Source organism: Cebus imitator, unplaced genomic scaffold (genome assembly GCF_001604975.1).
Source record: "Cebus imitator isolate Cc_AM_T3 unplaced genomic scaffold, Cebus_imitator-1.0 Scaffold177, whole genome shotgun sequence".
Taxonomy (NCBI): domain Eukaryota; kingdom Metazoa; phylum Chordata; class Mammalia; order Primates; family Cebidae; genus Cebus; species Cebus imitator.
The window spans coordinates 3,414,033-3,435,482 of record NW_016107492.1 but is presented as its reverse complement, the minus strand read 5'-3'; the positions used below and the strand labels follow the sequence as shown (position 1 = coordinate 3,435,482).

Genomic DNA, 21,450 nt, shown 5'->3' with positions numbered 1-21,450 from the left:
TTGAATAGCTGCTGTCTGAATGGCCTCTTGAGGGATAAGCCACTATGAGGCCAGACTTAAGTAGGGAGTAAAGGCAACAGAACACTGAATTGTTACGTGGCAAGCCAAATTGGCATCATTTTCTTTGAGGACAACTGTCTCTTTCCTCTGGGGAAGACCCTGAGCATCCCACCTGCTCTTGTGAAAACAGGATGTCCCTCCCAGCCCTCTCTTCTCCACACACCCATTCCCTGTTCCCTGCTTCCTCATGATTCACTGGGTTAATTATGCACCACACTGAAGTGATCCCCAGGGTCATGCCATCATGTCCTCATCCCTGGTTAACTGTTACCAAAATAATCCAAGTTTTCCATTTTTTCCTTCATCTATTTGCTTATCTCCATATTGCCCAGTGTATTCTCTCATTTGCTTCTATCTCCAATGCCCTCTCCCGTCCTAGAACATTTCGATAATCCCCTCTAGATCTTACAGCTGCCATCACCCTCCCCTATTCTCTGAATCATGGTTGCCTCCTGAAGACATCACCTTCCTTTCAGCCTAGCTGTTTTCCTGTCCCACAACCTGCATATCATTGGCCTGAAGTGGGGACTGATCTTGCCTCGCTATTTGCAGCTGCTTTCAGATCTTTGATCCTTCTTCCTCTCTAATGACCTTTTTACAAGCATATGTCTCCTTATCACTGACTGAATACTTTAGCACCTAACCCACTGGCCCTCCCTGCTCATACTCCATTCACCATCTTGGCCATTCAGCTCCTTGACCACTTTTGAAAATGTTGTTCTGCCCCTGCCTGAACATCGGCCACTACACTCATGGTTATACCATGCGCTGTGTCATTACTAATCACTAGCATCACCAACAGTTCCATTTCAAGCATCCCATGCTGTGGTCATCACTTCTTCTCTCTCTAGTCACTCCCCTTAGCACCATCACTCCAACTTGGTAAGTTTTCACCAACTATCATCCCCCATTTAATTGTTTCCCTCCTTAACCAGCTTAGCTTCTGTGGTTCTTTCTCATAATTATTCTCTCGTCCCTGTTCCCAAATTCCATTATCTATACTCCCAGCACTGTGCTACGACTTTAAGAGTTAAAAAGAAACAAAATGCGACTCTGGCTAAAACTAATTTTTTCTTACTCTTAACATGTGCCTAAAAATACTAAACATGTCTAGAGAACAAAGACCGCCACATTGACCTGTGTTGCTTTGTATCTATATGAATATGGCTCATATAGTTTTCATCACTGTCCAGTAACTTATTGTAACAGTTTCCAACGTCAGTTTCACACTTCTCAAACTTCCAAACTCTTCTCTTCATTCTCAACTGAAAACCTGACATCTTTACTGAGAAAAAAAAAAAAAGACAAGTATGTACTTATGCCCATCACATCACCGTATTCCCAAGCTACCTGCGTCCATGCACACCACATCACCGCCTGCTACAGCTACTACGCAGGGCCAGCGCATCTGCCCACAAATTGGAGCTCACCCCTCAAGTCTTTTCAAGCGTGCTACACAAGCAATAAATATCCCTTTCTCTCTCTCTCTTTTTTTGGGGGGTGGTGAAAATCACTTTATTCTAATTAACTCACAAATAATAAAATCATAACAGCTAGTTTAAGGAGGCCACACAAACATTTGACCAACTCCAAATTCTACAGAGTAGGAACACCCCCTTCCATTTCAATTCTGAAGCAAGGAAGCTAGGAATGACAGGAGAGGTTTAACTGATGGCTACACTTTATACCTTCACTATTAATGAAATTTTTATATTAAGTTAACTTGGTTATGAGAGCTGGTTTTCCATGTCTCCAGGTTGAACTTCTTGATTAGGCCAATCCGTTTGCAAGTCGGCACTGTTTCAGCACCTCACTGAAACCCTCACAGAGCTTGATGTCACCCTGGTTCTGGGCACACTCCAAAAATTGTTTGATCTCATAGAAGTAAGGCTGCTGCTGCTGCTGTGCTGGCTGGGTTCCCTGAGGCTCCTGGTAAGTGATGTCAGGCCTCGCAGGCTCAGGATCACTTCCTCCACGGAAGCCCCCAGTAATGGCATGGCCCAGTGTGTGCCCCACAGCAGAGCCCACAGCCACACCAGCTGCAGTGGTTGCCATCTGGGACAGCAGACCTGGCTGCCGGGGCGCAGCAGCAGGAGGAGAGCCAACTGCAGAGGAGGGTGCCGCTGCTGGTGGCTGAGCAGCTGGCGCTGGCCTGGGCACAGCTCTCATCTGAGGCGCCCGGCTGGCCGGAGGGGCCATGCGGGAGGTGCGACTTCGGCTTTCACACGGCATCCTAGCTACGGGGCTGCTCGGCCTTTGGACATGCAATAACCCCCTTTTTCTTTCGCATTATCAGTTTTGCCATTTATCTGTTGGCCCCACCAACACTATTACCCATTCTATATTAGTTTTTTAAAAATTATCTCAATCTCACATTTATCTCCAACTTTTACATCATTCTTCTGCTGCACTTTGTAGAAAAAATTTTGACTTTTCTGTATCCATTTCTACTTCCTCACTTCGCATGTTCTTTTGAACTCACTGGAGTTACTCTTTTCTTGCTCAGTACTGCATAGAAACTGCTCTCATTGGGTCATCAATGGCTTTCAAACAGATTTAGTCCAATTGTGAATCTTCAGTCCCCAGTCCCCATCTTACTCAGTCTCTCAGTAACACTGCACCCCTGCCCATGCCCTCACTTTTGAAACACTTTCTTTACTTGGCTTCCAGGAGAGCACATTCTCCTGGTTTTCCCTCTGCCTCACTGAACGTTCTGGAATACCCTCCTGTTTCCTGATGTCTTTACGTTGGAGTGAGAGGCATCTCCATCTTGGGTTTTCTCTTCTTTATCTGTGCTGTCTTTTGACGGTCTCATACAGATTGGTAATTTTTAATACAATTTATAAGCTGACTACTCTCAGATTTCTGTTTCAGCTCAACCTCTTCCTTTAACTCCAGCCTGCTGTATACTCCTCCTATCCCATTTGGGTATCCAATAAACATCTCCAACTGATATTCCAAAAGCAAACATGATTTTCTCCCCAATATTCTTCTAACCCATTGTTCACCATCTCAGTCAACTACACGAACATTTACTTCATGGTTTAGAATCTAGAGTCATCTCTGCTCTCTTTCACATCACAGTGTCAGTCTATCAGCAAATCTTGTCAGCTCTGCCTTCACAATAGGTCCGGAATTCAAATCATTCTTAGCATCTCCGTTTCTGAGTCTAAGCTCCATCATGTCTCTCTGGATTACGTAATGTTTTATCTTATAACGGATTTTTTGTTGCCATCCTTATCGTTCTTCCTAAGATTCCTTTTTACTCTGTAGCCTAAGAAATCTTTTTAAAAAGAAAATTTAACCTATATCATTTCCTCTCTCAGATCTAACCACCATCTTCCCATATTTAGAATGAAATCTCAAGATCATGCCATGCTTTAACCCTGCTTCGCTCTCATATTTCATTTACAATCCCACTTTCTCTTGTTTATTCTGCTTTATCCACAAGATTCTTTGCCCCTCCTTGTCTACATAAACAAGCCCCTCCAGATCCTGCCCTGGCTTTCTCTTCAGTGTCTGAAATGACTTTCTCCATGTCATAGCTTCACTCCCTCACTTTAGTCACGTGTCTGAGCAATTCTCACCTCTTCTGAGAGGATTGCCCTGATCACCTTGTATAAAATAGCATCCCTTTCACACTTTGTTTTTTAACCTCCTTTGTGGTCTTGTACTTACCTCTATTTGACTTCCCCACTAGAATGCAGACCATGTGAAGGCACATTTGCTGACTTCATCACAACTATGTATACCCAGAACAGTCCTTGGATGATTGAATGCTCGATAAATAAATATTTGTTGCATGAATGAATGAGTGAATATTTAAAGCTCTATGTGAAATGTCTGGTTCAGATGTTCAGGGATGTTCTCAGCTGGACCTTTTAATAAAAAACAATAAATGACCAAATTCTACCTTAAGTTATTTTAGGGTTCTAACAACTACCCATAGACTGAAAATACTGCAAAGATTTGGCTTCATATAAGAATGCCACTGTAAAGAAGTTTCAGTACCCACTGTGACATCATCTGCTGATTTGGAGACTGTGATGCTGAAAGTATAAGCCCGGAGGTCAGTCAGCATCCAGGTCCAATATCTCTCAGAGGAACCGAACCATATATCAAAGCAAACTTTCTATGATGCAGAAAAGAACATCCATGCATTTTTTAAATGAATTTCAAATTTTAAATAAATTTTAAAAATGGTTTCATCTCTTGCAATGGAAAACATTCAAAATTCTCATGTTGATTCATGCAGTGTATTTATCTATAATTAGACAATGAGAACATTGAAAGAAGCAGATTCCTTGTTTCATTGCTTTAAGCAAATAATAAAAATTGACTCATGCAAGTCACACCACTAATTTAAATACATTATTATATTAAAAAGATAGTAAATAAATGAAATAAAAATATTTGCTTTAACTACTTTTTTTAAACAAAGATTTATTAACTCTGAATTTGAGGTTATGGACCATGCAATAGATATCCCCTACACAGAAGCGTTCAATAAATGTTTTTGGAGTAAATTAATGACGTGCTTTAGAATGTTGCTCAGAAATTAAATTGGAAATTCAGAGCAATCTTTTTGGGACTTGATTTATACCAAATCCAAGTTTGCAATATATTAACATGAAGGAAGAGGCCATTATTTTCTAAAAACCTTCCTTTTATTAAAAAAATACTTTAATATGATGAATTCCCTTGGTCTGTGTAAAATATTATTTGCATTATAAGAATTGATTTTTTGTATAATTGTTCTAGACAATACTTTCACCAGGATGGATTCACAAGTGTTAATGAAGTCATATTATGTGTGAGACACTCTTCTAGGCAATATGTGAAGGCTTTTTAAGATGAATAACATTTTGTACCCAAGTTGCAAATGATCTGGACCCTTGGTTAAACATTGCAGACAAGATCAGGTGAAGAATGTTACTCGAAGTTCAGTGATGAAGAAATAAAGCCACGTACTCTATGGAGTGAAATTTTAATTCCTTAAATTCCCTAAGATCAATTTATGTGGGGTTTTGTACCAGGATAAGAATGTCTTTAAAAGTAAGAAATATTTGACATAAGGTAGAAAATTTAAAGGAGTGTTTGACTTGTTGCTGTATGTGTCATCACATTTCATGTGTCCGAGAAATATAAATTTCTACCTTTATGTTTTTACTGCCTTAAACAGACTACAATGATCTAAATGGTTGAGCAGCTGAAATTTAGTCTGAAACAGGGAGAGATGACTTGTCACATATGGTGGTTCCCAACATAAAGTGGTCTGTGATGGTGGGACTTTCAGTGTGTTTCACTACTTGTATATGTCTTCCAAGCAAGCCTTTCAACATCCATGGAGAAAAGACATGTTTCAAATACAAAACACTGCTGTGATGAATTGGTAATGTCAAAAACCTCTACCTTGGCTGTGACCAGTGTTGTTATTGGTAAATAGATTCATCCTTCTAGGTTGGTTGCTCCATAAGTAATCTTCAAGAAAAGTAAGTCCAAGGCTGTTTTTTCTTCTTATTGTGAACTTGGTCAAAATTATCAAATGTTTGGTAACCATCTATCGTATCAAGAATGCACCAGTAACTCCATCTGACTCTTTCTGAGCAATCATCTTGTGGAATGCAATTTCCCTTCTTACTATTGTGGGTATTTTTAGGTACCTATGCTTGACCTTTTTAAAAGAGAGTAAGGATCTGTGATTTAAACTAGGATAAAAGCTGTGCCCGAGATAACTAAAGGTTGTTGCTTTCTATCTTCCAACAGGAAGTAGGTAATAATGCGTATGTTTATCTTCCAGGCTTTCTAATAGTTAACTGGTTAAATAAAACATCATTTACAGAAATAGAAGCGCCACTCCTCGACATTGTTCAGATACTGCAAAGTAAACTAATGCAAGTGCAGTGACCTCTTCATCCTATCTTTTTAATTATCCAGTGAGTTTGAGATATTAAAGTTGGATATCATGTAGATAAACAAAGGCTTTTGCCTCTTTTGTTAGAAAATAGTTAAAATGAATAGGAATTTGATAATCTAGGAAATTTAACCCTGCTCTACTCACCTAATGCCCCCCCCGTGATCTTTTTTTTCCCCTTTATTGATTTTATACCTTAAAGAGAAATTACTGATTTGCAGATATACAACTAGTATCTGCAGACAGAAATGAGGTCATTTTTAGAAGAAACCAGTGTCTAATGAAAAACGCAGATTTCTACATGGTCACATTCATATCACACACTCTTGACCCAAGGTGAGAAAGTAGGTCATTGTCATTCCTTATTTCTTATTTATTCCCTGGCACAATCGGACCATACTACAAGTTTCATTTATCAGATGACAAAATGAAATCATGAGGCCCTTCAGAGCTATTGTCAGTACATGCAACTCAAGACAGCGAGCAGCATCAAAACCATTGTCAACAGGCAAACTCCAACAGCGTCTGGGTCTGGATTTGGTTTTATGTTGAGGGAAGCAGGTTTCCTCTGATTTTAATAATTCATACGAAACAGAAATCACAATATATTAACTCTGTATCACCTACAAAGAGTCAAAAGAAGCAAAAGTTCTCCCCGATTCATCCTCTTGTTCCACAGACATTTTGAAAATAAAGGAAGAGAAAATAGGAAAGGGTACGAGAAAGAACACAGAAATGACTTGAATGATTTCAAATCCTTATTAAACATTACTGAGATTGCATTTTACCCATTAGGCTGACTGAATTTAGTTCTCACCACTCAGACCTTGCAAAGAAACTGGGAGTACATGGTTTTGCTTTGCAGGGTTGATCTAGAACTGTAAGGGTGGATGTGAATGTGTGTATGCATGTGTGTGTGCTTTAAGTCCATTTTATAAACACTGACACAGGACAATTCTCATCATTGGTAATAGTCTTTGGAATCCAATCATGCAGAAAAACAGGCAAGTGCAAGTTAGGTCTCATTGCAAGATGGACATGGCAAGGTGAACAGATAATCCTAGATAAGGATTGGGAGATTTATGTCCATTAGAGTATACTGGCCATTGGTCCCACATAAGTAAAGTTACATATACAAGATTCTATATATAAACAGAGGCCCCTCACTTAAGTTTGGCTGATCAAAGAAACAGGTCAAAGTGAACCATTTTCAGATAGTTAAAGGACTAAGTGCCAAAAGAAATAACAAAATCTTATCCTCTAATCACAAAGAAAGTAGCTAATATAAGTATGTACATAGTAACTTTTTTGTTGTTTTTACAGAAAGGAGTTTCCTTGCTTGGTTTAATGATATCTGTGGAAAATGTTAGACTCCTGTAATTAAAATGTGTGTGGGGGATTGTGAGCGGGGAGTCGGGTTCCTCTTTGGATCCAGAGTGGCTGGGATCAAAAATTTCTAGAACAATTTTACTTCTTTTTCTGAGCTGTAGATGACATATTTTTCAGCAAAGCTGGCTAATAACATGCCTTACAGAGCATAATGAACATAATGCAGTTAAGATGTGGCTTTTCATATGTTAAGGGATTCAAATTGAAATAGATTGTGTATGGTTTAGGTTTTGTAATGAATATTTGAAATTCAAAAAAGTGAGGTTTCCTTGATTTTTTTTTCCTTGACAGAACATAAAGATTTTTTGTATTTTTACCTATTTTTTTTTTAACTAGTTTCATTTGCTAAGGCCAACTTTCCGTTTTACCAGTCAGCCGCTGTCTGTGTCTTTAGAAAATATTTTTCTGATAACAGATTGAAAACACTATTGTGCTTCTTGGCCCTCAATTAAATAGCTTACTCCAGTTGGTGGGAACTGGCCAGGCTCTGGTCCAACTGTTGGGGTACATTCCTACAAAGCTCAGTCATCAGATTCTTGAAGATGAAAGATTATTATCAGTTTTTATTCCACAAGAAGAAATTCTGTTGTAAGGCTAGTGTATTCCTATTTAAGATTTGAACACGCTGACCCACAAAACACATATAAAAATAGTAAAGACATACTAATAGTAAAGTGATGGTGGTTTTTCCAAACTCTCACAGCAGTTTAATTCTCCTTGCACATGAGTATACAGCCATCCTTCCTACAAAACACTGCAAAAGATTTTATTAAGGATCTCTGCAAACCAGCTGCCCCATAGGAAGTGACAGAAGATAAGGCTCCTCAGAGTGCCAATTTCAGGTTCCAAAATGAGCCCCGGTCCTGGGTAAAGCCTTCATTTTTTTCAGGAATATTGGCTAGGTGGCTTTACACTTGCCTACCTGAAAAGTTAGGACATTCCTGGGAAGTGACTAATAAATATTTGCAGGTGTGTGTGTGTGTTTGTGTGTGTGTGTGTGTGTATGTAAGGCGACTGAATGCAGAACATACTATATTCTGTGAATTTGATAATATCATCACCTCCTAGAGATATTATAAGAAAGCAGACCTAGTGGGTAAAGGACTGGGGGACTTTTACAGTAGTGATTCTCTTTGTTGCTCTATCATCTACCCTTTTTTGATCACCTAATAAAATTGATCCTGCAAAAATTCTGGGGGCTAAATCCTTACCTCCATTTGTAAATGATAGTTAAATTCGAGGGATTTGTTCCATTTTTCTTTTATCCATAAGGGAAATCTGGCTAAAGCTAACCAGCTCCCAAGAGCCATGCACAGAAGATGTAAGACTAATAGAGCTTTGGGACAGTGCTAATAGTGGGGGAGGGGCTCTGTCTAGCTCTTGACTGGTTTAATTTCAAGGGGAAAATCATCACCACTACTGCAGATATGAGAGATAGCCTGTCAAGCCCTTTAAAGATGCTGACTGGGAACTTCCTTCTGCCTTGTGATGTCATCTTGGGGCCAATAAAATTCCCCCGAGACTCTCTTTAAAGCAGCTCCCTGCTCTCTGCACTTAATCCCATGTGGTATAAAGCAACGAGGGGAGAGGCCACAGATATATCAAGAGAAAAGTACAGAGAAAGAAAAATCAGTAAAGAATTAGAGATATAGAGAGGGGAATTTTTTTAAAAATCAAAAACAAAAACAGGCATATGACTGAAAGATAATAGAGGGAGCTCATGTGACTGAGGAGGTATTTTTAACAATCAGGTTGTCAACAATATTAACCAAAAAATAAATGATAGCAAAATAGAGAGAATGGGTCATTTTTATTACAGGGGACAAGCTGCACAAAGGAATGTTCTTCTCTTTATTTTAAACAAATGACCATGTGTACTGAATCCGACCATGTGAAACAATCTCAGAATGGCAGCACCACTGGCACGGTGATGGTGCAGATGGGTGCAGTTCCCTGTGGACTCTATTGCTTGAAGAGAGAAAGAAACTTCCCTATTATTGTATTTAAGGCAGTTTTCAGAGCACTGGCATTCTTGTTTGCTCTGTTTCGGGGTGGGGGGGATTCTATTTCCAATCAGTTCACACTCATCAACCATATATTTCCTGTCTTTCACTTCTTCAGGTGAAATATCACCACCTTGGTGAGCACCAACATTGCCAGAGTGCAAATGACTGTGATGGATACTTCAAAGTGAATAAGAAGGGAAGCCTGAACTGATTATTGCTGAGATCACCTTGGTATTGCCTTATATATAACCAAAATGTTTCACAGTGCCTCCTTAAGTGCTCAGGAAAGCACTTTCTTTTAATTTAAGCTAAATTCAGGAAATTTTGCTAAACATTGACATTAATGCTTCATGGCTTTTAAGACAAACTAATATTGCTAAAACTATTTGGCAGCAGTAAATTTATGGGCAGAGTTATTGCTCTTATGTCTACTGCATTACAAAACTCAGATGATCAGCCCTTCTTCAATTGCTCATACTTATGAAAATAAATAAATAAACATGAAACATCAGCCACATTAAGGAGTCGGGGAAACTCCTGCAGAATAATAATATCTCTGGAGATGTTTTCAAATGCTAACCTGAGACTCACACTGTGCTTTGGGGGTTTTATTCTTATTATTTTATTCCGGAAGAGGAAAGTAATATTATTTCTCAAAATAAAACTTTGGTGGGGTATGAACCAGGGAAGCAGGCCACACATGGAAAACACAACCCACAATCTGAAAGCAGTCTAGGCAGGCTCATTTTTTTGTTGCTGTTGAAGGAATTCACACGGAGGCAATTCTGCTCAATTCCAAGGAGAGATTCTTACCATCAAAAGCGCACACAATAACCTTGCCTGACCACCTGCCACTTTCTCCAGTGGCCTCTTCTTGTGACCAATAATTGAGAAATGACAAATGGGAATAGGGCCAAATCTCTAAAATAGGGCCGCCGGTGTCTCCTAGGATCTGAGTAATGACCTCCTCTCGGTCTCAGTCACACCACCACACTACTCTCCAGTCTCTCCTACTCTTCGGTGTCACAGAAAAGACTCTCAGCTTTTATTCACACCTGCCTTCTAAAGGCCAAACCATTTCGTGCCTGAAAACTGTTACCCACTCCCCCCACACTTTACATAAGCATCACATATGTTCTTTCTACAAATTGGTATACAGGTGCCATTTAATCCGTTCAAACTTGGAAGCTACAGCTTCAAGGGTCTGAGAGAGCTCACTCCCCCCATATATTCCCCCTTTACATGTTTTCTTATGAGACATACAGTTTAATCAATTAACAAACTAAACAGCTTATATACTGGCAATATATTACACATGGGTTTATGTCAGAGTAATAGATCACAGGAAATGGACCATGTGGTACCCCAGTGCATGATGTCTTGGTAGAGCCCTGAGGACACTGACAGTAGCATCTCTAAGTAAGTAGTGCTGTATGAATACAGACACATGCGGATCTGTATCTACATCCATCTGACTAGGCCAAGGAGCAGGTAGATGCAAGATAGAGACACACACATGCTGGATGGGGCCACTGCACACCTTGTCATGCCATTTAAAAGGGCAGTTACAGGTCGCTGGTTTTGCAGCCATTAAAATTACACTTTATGGAAAAGGCTTCTCTAATTGTGTCTGATTTGCTCTCTGTAGTAAGCATCATTGGAAGAAGACCAAAGCAAGAGCAACTAGAAGTTAAATATACATTTGAGCTTAGCTGCAATACAGAACTCTGGGGAAGAAGCAGGCTGAAAGATTTATTTAATTTTAGGCTTGGATTCTCTGCCTTGCTGTTTTCTTGATGTTGTGTGTCTGCATTTGCATGTGTGTATGAGTGTCGTGTGTGTGTGTGTGTGTGTGTGTGTGTTCCATCATATCATCTCCTGAAGAACGCTGGGTTTCGCAGGCAGGCGGCTAGTCACCTGCAACAACCCAGGGGTCCTGCCGAGGCTTCCAGGCTGCTGTCAGTGTCAGATGCCAGGGTCTGGTCGGTGGACATGGAGGAGATGTCATTGACAGACGAGGATGGAGGGAGACTCTCACTGCTGTTCACTGCTGCACCTGTGCTAAGAAAATGAAGACCAACATGACTAAATCTAGAACCAGATCCATCTAATGCCATTCAGGAATCAGGGATGAGCAAATACAACAGGGGATGTCTAGTCCATCAATCATTTGGCAAGCCTTTATAGAACAGCTGACACAGGGGACTATATTAAATGGTGACTATCAAGACATAGCAATAGAAAGTCCCTTATCACAAGTTATTCACAGACTAGTGCAGTGGTTATCAAATCTCACTTTATGTTTGAAATCACCTGTAACACTTTCAATTAAAAAAAAAACACTAATATCTGGTCACACTGCCTCCCCTGCCCCCATGCATCACATACATTTTAATGTAATTGGCCTTGGGTGAGGCCAAGGCATTTGCATTTATCAAAAACTCCTCAGAGACTGTGTATTCAGTCAAGGAGTACCCCTGGCTTATGGAGGAGACAAATAAGTAAAACTTCTTAATCAGCCATCTGAGCCTGTTTTTTATTGTTGTTGTTTTGTTTTTGCTCTTTTGTTTTTTGAGATGAAGCCTCACTCTGTCACGCAGTCTGGAGTGCAGTGGTGCAATCTTGGATCACTGCAGCCTCTGCATTCCAGGTTCAAGCAATTCTCCTGCCTCGGCCTCCCAAGTAGCTGGGACTACAGGCACTTGCCACCACGCCTGGCTAATTTTGTTGTTGTTGTTGTTGTTGTTGTTGTTGTTGTTGTTGTTGTATTTTTAGCAGAGAAGGGGTTTCACTATGTTGACCAGGATGGTCTCAAACTCCTGATCTTGTGATCCACCCGCCTTGGCCTCCCAAAGTGCTGGGATTACAACTGTGAGCCGCTGTGCCTGGCCTTGAGCCTGATTGTTTTTAATGCAGGGAGCTTTGAAAACAAACACCTGCAAGGATCCTATCCCAGAAATAGGAGCTGAAGTGGAGTTCGGAAATCTGAATTACTTGGGGACCACATCTCTAGAGAAAGAAAGGTATATAAAGTAAATACTATTGTGTCATCATTAATGACATCAAACTTAAAATGAATATAGAAAAGTCAGTAGGGCATAAGTAGGACTGTTGATGAATGTTAAAAAAAAAAAAAATAGGAGAAGGCTGAGTACACCTTTTGCTTATGAGCTTACTCTCCAGCAGGCTTGCTTACCTGAGATCTCCAAATAAGAACTCTGAATTATTAGCTTAGATTAGTTTGAAAAAAAATTATTTATCTGTTATGTGGGAATACAAGGTTGAAACTCTGAGAAGAAACTTGCCCATGGTAAATCACTCAATAAAGGCTTGCTGAGTTGCCAGCTTTGAGATCAATAGAAGAAAGATGAACCAAAGGCATTGTGCAATATAATTAAACCAGAGCGCTCTGGAAACAACCATTTACATTTTTTTTCTTTGTATATTCTTTATACCTAAGCAATCTGAGTGGTAATGTGCTTGCTTTGTGAAATAGCTGGCTATTAAAAATCTGTAGTATAATCCCCTAATAAAATAAGAGATGAGGAATTCTCACTAAAAGTATATTTTATTTGAGCAAATATAGTGTCCAAGACCTATTTGGTGAAAAATAGTAAATCCAAAGGCAATTATAATAGTGTTATCACATAGGCCTAATAAATCAGAAAGACAAAATGAAATTAAATTAATGAAGGGGAGGGGTTAACATAATCTTTCTTATTCCTGAAGTAGACATTTCTTGCCTATGAAAAACATGTGATGAAAATGTATCAGCTATCTAGAGAGGACACAAACACCAGAACTAACACAGATCTCCTGTATCCTCCATGTTTTTAAGTTGTATTTGTTGACTAGAAATATATTGATGTATTCTATAGGAAATGTGAAAAAATATAGGAAAAAGATAATGATAGTCACCAATCTTCAAATTAATGGTAAGAACTGTTACTTTTCATATATTTCTTCCTGGTCATTCATTTTGCTTGGAAATTTTCTGGGTTATGATCACTTAACATGTTTTTTTTTTTTTTGGATCCTGATACTTTTATATACAGAAAATCTCATGAATTTTTCATGTTCTTTAAACTCCTAAAAATACCCATCCTTTCTAATCTTAAATGCCTCTAAAAAAGATTTTTCAAGTCCTCTTGTTATTGTCTTCCTGTAAATAATTGCTCTATCAGAACAATGTGTAAAGTTATAAAATTCCATAATATTCTAATTTTGAATGGCTTCAATTTATTCCAACTTTACTTTATTATATCCCCTATAGCTATGGTACAGAGCTGGTTCATTTCCCCTCATAATGAGATTTTATCTCCTAGCAGACAGCTCTTGGTTCCCTTACATTGCCCAAATGCCCTCCTCTGTTTTTCCTCCCGATTCTGGATTAAATTATACCAACATCCTTCATATTTTTTCACAAGTTGCTAATAATTTAGTGTCATTATGATGAACTCCTCCGAATTCTCTTCTGTTTTTCCACATCCTTAATAAAAGGTAGAGATTAAAACTGGACACAAGACTCTATTATAAAGGCCTGATCAATTGAGAGCCAGCAGAGGGAAATTGCTTTTTTCTTACTATTTGTCTCCTGGATAATATATTCCTAGACTATGGATGCCTTTCAAATCATGGTGCTACAGCTTAATTTAGTTTTGACTTCAGGTATCAAATGATGTTCATATATCTTTTTGTAACAGCTTTATTAAAATATAATCCACATATATAATTAGGAAATTTATGATTCAGTATTTTTTAGTATATTCACATCATTGTGCAGTCATCACCACAATCCAATTTGCAGCATTTCATCATTCCATAAAGAAAATCCTGCACTCCATTCCTCAGCCACCCTCTAGCTCTAGGCAACGGCTAATCTACCTTTTGCCTCTAAAATTGCCTGTTCTGAACATTTCATGTAAATGGAAGCATACCATATGTGATCATTTATGACTGGCCGCTTTCATATAGCATAATTTTTTTAAGGTTTATCCATGCTGTGGCATGTATCTGTATTTCATATCTTTGTATGGCTACATAATATTCCGCTGTATGGATACATCACATTTTGTTTATTTATTAGTTGATAGGCAATTGATGGATGTTTAGGTTGTCTCGAGTTTTTGGCTCTTATGAATAAAGCTGTTATGAACATTCATGTACGAGTTTGTATGAACATTTGTTAATTTCTCTTGGATGTATACCTGGAAATGAAATTGCAAGAGCATAGAGTAATTCTAAGTTTAAAAACATTTGAGAAACTGACAAACTGTTTTCTAAAGTGGGTGCACCAGTTTACATTACTACCAGCAATGTATGAGGATTCCAATTTCTCTACATCTTACCAATATTTATTATCTTTTTATCTAGCTAGCAATCCTAGAGTGAATGAAATGGTACCTCATTGTGGTTTAACTTGCATTTCCTGATGACTAATGATGTTGAGTATATTCCCATGTGCTTGTCAGCCATTAGTGTATCTTCTTTGGAGAAAGTTTACTTGGCTTCTTTGGCCATTTTTTAATTGCTTTATTTTTGTTTTATTATTGAGTTGTAAGCTTCTTTTTTTTTTTCTTTTTTTTTTTTTTTTTTTAAGACAGGGTTTCACTCAGTCACCCAGCCTGGGGCACAGTGGCATAGTTATGGTTCACTGTACCCTCTAGCCTCTAACTCCAGGGCTCAAGCAATTCTCCTGCCTCAGCCTCCCAAGTACCGAGGACTACAGGCACACACAACACCACACCTGGCTAATTAAAAAAAATTTTTTTGAAGAGACAGGAGCTTGCCTTTTTGCCCAGGCTGGTCTCAAAGTGATCTTCCTGACCTCAAGTGATCTTCCAACTTCTGCCTTCCACCATGGCAAGTTTATAGGCATGAGCCACCATGACAGTCCTGTAAGAGCTCTTTATATATAATCTGGATACAAGTTACTTATCAGATATATATTTTCAAATGTTTTTCCTCTATGCTATGGCTTGTCTTTTCATTTTCTTGAATGTCTCTTTTAAAACACAAACGTTTTAAATTTTTATGAAATTGAATTTATCTATCTTTTCTTTTATCACTTTTGTTTTGGTTTCATATCTAATAAACCATTTTCTAACCCAAGATTATAAAAATTTACCCTATGTTTTTTCCTAAGAGCTTTATCATTTTAGACCTTATACTTAAGTCGAGGATTCATTTTGAGTTCATTTTTGTATATGACATGAGGCAGGAGCCCACCTTCATTGTTTTGCATATACATGTTCAATCATCCCAGCACCATTTATTGAAAAGGCTATTCTTTATCCATGGAATGTGTTGACATCCTTATCAAACATCAATTGGTCATAAATGTAGGTATTTATTTGTGGACTCTTAATTTGATTCCCTTGATCTATTTGTGTATTTTCATGCAAGGAGCACTTTGTCTCAAATATTGTAGCTTTGTAATAAGTTTTGAAATCAGAACAGGTAAATTTCCCAGCTGTATTGTTTTGCAAGACTATTTTGGATATTCTGTTGCTTTGCATTGTCACACAAATTTTAAGATGGGCTTCTCAATTTTTGCAAAAAAAGATAGCTGTGATTTTGATAGGTATTTGCTTAATCTGTACATCAGTTTGGGGAATAACTGTCATCACTTTGACAATATTAAATTTTCTAATCCATGAACAATGAAATGTTTTTCCAGTTATTTAGGTCCTCTTTAATTTCTTTCAACAATGTTTTGTAGTTTTCAGAGTCCAAAGCTTGCGCTTCTTTTGCTAAATTTATTCCTATATATTTTTGATGCTATTCTAAATGGAATTCTTTTATGTTCATTGCTAATGTATAAAAATACAATTATACTGAGGATTTATTTCTATAAGAAGTTTAAGTGTCAGTGGATTGATATTAAAAATACATCAAATAATTATATATACGTATATTTAGCAACTATATTTTTAAAAAAGAATCGATGAGTAGCACTTAACACTTTCTGTGGTATAAATATTCTCACTGTGACCAATTTTAAGCAATAATGTAACATCAACGGATGCAGAGTTGGAAAGAGATGCTAAAAATTGGTTCTAAGAAGCCACTAAAAGCCAGCTCGAGCATATGTGTGTGCACGCGCGTGCGTGTGTGTGTGTGTGTATATATGTATATATATGTGTGTGTGTATATATATATGTATATATACATATATATATACATATATATAAAATGTTATAATGAACCAGAATGCCAGTGGAACCTGGAAGATTTTTGATAGCATGCTTTATTTATGAGAAAATAACCAGCTTGAAAGTTTCAAAATAAAATTGTGGCATAATACAAACCAAAAAGTATTTTTAATAATAGTCTTGGTCTTCCCTTTAGATAGGACTTTTCCCCTATCCTGGCTGGTCCCTGTGTAGACATGTTCTTATTGTCACAGTGAAAGTTGAGTAATGATTCAAATAAGGGTGAGATAAGACTTAGCTGAAATAAAGTTCCCTTATAAGAACATAATTTGATGTTTACAAATAAACACACATCTACAACAATGGCAGCTAGAGAAATTACACAAAGAGTCTGAAGAAATTACCCCAGCAGCAAAACACAAATTTATTTCTATGAATAACATTGAATGAATGTAGCAAAAGCCAGAGTAACTTTTTATAAGCTCTTCATAAACAGGGGATCATGATGCAGGCTATGCTTATAAAGCACACAGCACTCCTACTGCACTTGCTTTCAAAATCAGCATATTTTCAGCACACTTCTGGAATATTCTGAGTGTTATGCCATACCAGTCAGCCCCTCGTTATATGCAGTTTTGTTACAGATTACCTCAATTATATATTTCCCCTGCTTCTTTTTACTTCATTAATTATACTTCTTTATTTCTCTTGTTTTCCACAATGTCTGCTGCTGAGTAGTAACATAGAATAAGTACTCGAGTTAACAAAACAGCATTGAGTATCCTTTATGTGTACTCTTCTAGATAGGTTCTGTGAGGAAAAGCAAGTTCCTTCCTGCTTTTGAACCAGTGAAACTGTTAAAGCTATTTTTGGCCAAAGGAAGTCACGTTGTTGTAGTTGTTTTTCTTCTTTTGTTCATCATTTGGGCTCTCTCCACTTTCCATCTCTTGTACTAGAATGGTCCTGCTCTCTATTTGATCAATGTTGAATGCACATTATAATTAGTGTTCAACTATTCAAAGTTCAGAATCTATCAAAGTGTTAATCAGCTGTACTTCTAGGGTTCCACAGACTACTGCTTCTGCTTTTATACAGCACTAATTCATTAAGAGAGGTCTTCTCTTCCAGTGCTTTCTTTGTGAAAATACCCATGACATCTGCTTGTTTGATGGGAATGGTTCCTTGCTATACAGTGTGATAGTGTGAGAAAGATGTGCACTGTCTATGGTGTGTTGGAGCTGGCTTTTAGTGGCTTCTTAGAACCAATTATTAGCATCTCTTTCCAACTCTGCATCTGTTGAGGTTACATTGTTGCTTAAAATTGGTCACAGTGAGAATATTTATACCACAGAAAATGTTAAGCGCTACTCATCAATTCCTTTATTAAAATATAATTGTTAAATATTAACCAGCCCACCACTATTAGATGAAAACTATTTGCTTCTGTATGACTCCCTCTACTGCACTATAATAAATGCCTCCTTGCCTGAAGCCACTGCTGGCTTTACTGTATGATCCATTCAAATCTATTTTCATGTAGGCAATAAGCAGGCTTTATAAGCCATAAGCCCAAACACAAATTTAAGGGACAAGACATGGGCCTTGGCTTTAAGTTGTTAAATTACTGCCAAGCAGTTTGTGAACATCTCATAACAGGACTGAGCTGAATTGAATCTGATCATAGTGTTCACTTGTCCAGGCAATGTGATAAATATTCCTTCCTTATATATTACTTAAGAGAAAACAGTAGAGATATACATTTTCAAAAATGTTTTGCCATCAATAAAGCATTACAAATTTCTGTCAATAAAAATAGTATTAAAAGGAACTGAAAATGCAAATAGGGTTGCAAATGAGGAATATTAACTACCTTCAAGTTTACCTAAAAAATTAGATTTCATAGGAATAAGTAACTTTATGCTAATGAAAAATTCTCAGCTAGAATTTATTTAACCAAAAAATTTTGTGGGGGAAAATGTTGTTCTGCTTTTTATTTTGTTGTTAAATGAAATGATTTTCCTGGTACCCCTCACCCCCAACAACAAAATACTACGATAGACATAGAATTAGAAAAAACACAAGACTGAAAAAAATAGTCCCTTTTTTACCTAAATGATCTTGAGCCACAGTATGTCTGGGCCTGAGATTTTTTAATAAAACATAAATAAAATTAATGGACTAGATTAGTGACCCTAGGACATATTCCCATGGTGGGGAATGCGGTCCACATTGGGGAGGGAACAGTTGCATGTTAAAATCACCCAGAAGCTTTATCTTTGACTTAGAGATTTTGAAAAATCTCTGCCCATTCTGATGTTCAGCATCCTTATCTTAGTGAGTCACTGTTAGTTTTGGGAGCTTCTCAGGTGGAAAAGGGCTGGTGAAGAATCTGAGAATTGGTGAATCAGATGTTTTCCTATATTTGTTCTAGCTCTAATGTCCTATAACAAATGCTTTTAGAAGAAAATTAATTTCTATTCATGGACTGCTAGCCCCTCAGCAATTGTTACAAATCAATTCAGGAAGCAAGCAGCTATGCCATCTTTGAAAATAAATTACTGTGCAAGTAAAATCAGATAGCAGAAGTGAGTACAATTATTTGTTTAGAAATACATCTGAAGTTTAGATTTATCTCTTATTGACATACAACAATTCCATCAATAAATTTCAAACCTATAAATGTTTCTGCAAATACACATTTAACTTCCTATTTACATTTAAAAAGCATCACATAACATAGGTTTCAGTATTAGAAGTATTTTGCCCCTGAGATACTGCACTAACTTATTCCCTGCTGCAGAATTCCCAGTGTTGCTATAACTGAAAACTAAGAGAGTCTCTATTATAAAAACACTTTACCCTAGCTATTTTTAAAATAAAATGTGCTACATGAACTTTAATGAAAAAAGGTGAATACAATGAACAACGCAAAAAGCTGACTTTTCAAACTTTTCTTTAGTAATTGCTTTTTCTTTCCAGCATAGTTTACAGCACACACACCGTGGTGCGCCAATAAAAATTTAACAATTGGCTCTGGGAAGGGGGGGGAACAAAAACGCCCAGATTTGTAGGGTCTGCCATTTTCCATGTTGTAAATCCTCTGTGGCTGATTTCGAGCTGCCAACACACCAACAGTAAATGCATAGTTAGGAAGAGAAGTACACAATTGGCTGTCATGAGCTGGTAGAGTCAGCACCAGCACATGGCTGCCCTACAGCCTCTCCATCATGCACACAAATATATCATACATAAATGTGTCCTGTAATGTGTAGTATACATATGATTTCTCACAAAAGAGAAAGTCATGCTACATGACTTATAATTAAGTCATGAATGTTTTTTCTAGATTTAATCCAAAATCATTTTAAATCCAAATTGGTTAAGCCAGTCAACTATAGTTTAGGGCGTATGGATTACATAGACAATTTTTAACTGTTAAGGTAGTGAGAATGATTAAAAAGTGGCAGAGCCTTCTTACTTAGGTAGAGCCTAAGTTGCATATTTTAGAATTAATCATTAACAAGCAGGACTGCAAAAAAATAATGAATATGTATTTCCCAAAATGAATGAATCAAACATCTGAAAGTTGCAAACCTTTAGGTGAAGCATGAAAGAAAGCCAATAGCAAGAATTTATATACTTTATGCTTGGCCTGTTTATCCTCATGGAGATCAATAGAGTGAATAAGTATGTATAATAATGGTGTAAGAACATGCTGAATAGTATACTGTATTAAAGTTACATGATCTTATCTCGAATTCTATATTTGGAATAGTATCAAGAAATATGGTGAGGGAGAAATTGAATGGCAATTTTCAAATTAATAAATATTCATTGAGCTACTACTGTGCAAAGCACAGTACCCAGGCACTACATGGGACACAGAGATAAATGCATACAGTCTCCTCAATGAAATTACAATCAATAAGAGATAATAAGGCAAGAGGTCAACTGTTCAACATACAGGGACTAGTAGGACCTATAGAAAGGAAAGATCCTAATCTTTGGGAAGATGTAACAAGTCTTTTGGGATAAGGTGATATGAAAAGGAAACTTGAACTGAAGATGAATAGAATAGGTTCTACTAAAATTTGTCCAGGCCCAGCCTAACATGCTAGGTCACCCATGGCTAAATTCTGGTATTTCTGCTGCTTAATGAGTATAAGATAATATGTTCTGGTCATTACAGGAATTCTTAAAACAAAGCACTGTCCTGCCTTAGCAGGTGTCATCTTGAGGCTTTTGGATTCTGTCTTTGAGTTTTTTAACGAGCAACAGGCCAAACATGCAGATTAGTTAGAAGTAGCTTTCATGGACTGTGTCAATCTGTATGCTAGGGTGAATGAGTAAGGAGGGCAGCATGGAAAACAACTCCAATGATTCCCTTAACCCTCTTTGAGGAAAGGAAAGACTTGGGATAAAACTGAGTATATTTTCAAGTCTACTGGTGAGAAAAGCATGTCATACTGAATTGCATCTGTTTGGGTATCACAGTGGTTTGGGGTATAAATTAGTTAATCAAAGAGTAGTATCAGTATGAATAATTGATTAATTATTTCATCCTATGTCTTTTTTTCCTAAAATAGTTTAGGAAAACAACACCCTAATCAGTCTTTCTCAAAACTAGGCATTTGTAGCCCACATTTTGGGTAGCATGAACTAAATGTAATTTTTTCTTAAAGCAGAAAATAAATAATCACATTTTCTAAATTATAGTGAGAGCATAGGCCTCAGGAAAAAATATATTAGCATTAATAAGTAAATCATCTCAAATAATGTTAAAGCACATTACTAGGATCGGTAGAAAATACATATGTACAATTGTACGTTAGATTCTGTAGCTAGCAAACAACAGATTTTCCAAGCTGACTTTAACTGGAGCCCATCTTGGTAGATGTTTCATTGTCACTCTAACCTTGAGAAGAAT

At 37.4% G+C, this 21,450-nt stretch overlaps 2 protein-coding genes across 8 annotated transcripts in view; both read right to left on the bottom strand.

Moving 5' to 3' along the window:
* Positions 1–1,565: 1,565 nt before the first annotated feature.
* Positions 1,566–2,330, bottom strand: LOC108315698 (coiled-coil-helix-coiled-coil-helix domain-containing protein 2-like). Its single transcript, XM_037744511.1, has one exon. It carries the CDS (start codon positions 2,290–2,292, stop codon positions 1,831–1,833), a length of 462 nt encoding a protein of 153 aa, XP_037600439.1. The 5' UTR covers positions 2,293–2,330; the 3' UTR covers positions 1,566–1,830.
* Positions 2,331–6,498: 4,168 nt separating this feature from the next.
* MAPK10 (mitogen-activated protein kinase 10) overlaps positions 6,499–21,450 on the bottom strand; it is a 314,404-nt gene continuing 299,452 nt past the window's right edge. For 5 of the 7 annotated variants that reach the window (XM_017545151.2, XM_037744509.1, XM_037744507.1 and 2 more), the window contains exon 14: positions 6,499–11,425. In XM_017545151.2, the coding sequence (XP_017400640.1) occupies positions 11,283–11,425 (143 nt within the window). In that variant the 3' untranslated portion in view covers positions 6,499–11,282. Of the gene's footprint in view, positions 11,431–21,450 lie in introns of all 7 variants that reach the window. The other 2 variants (XM_017545154.2, XM_017545153.2) reach the window with 2 other exon arrangements.

Coding starts and splice junctions, on each gene's coding strand:
- LOC108315698 (XM_037744511.1), bottom strand. CDS start 2,292: ATGCCGTGTGAAAGCCGAAGTCGCACCTCCCGCATGGCCCCTCCGGCC.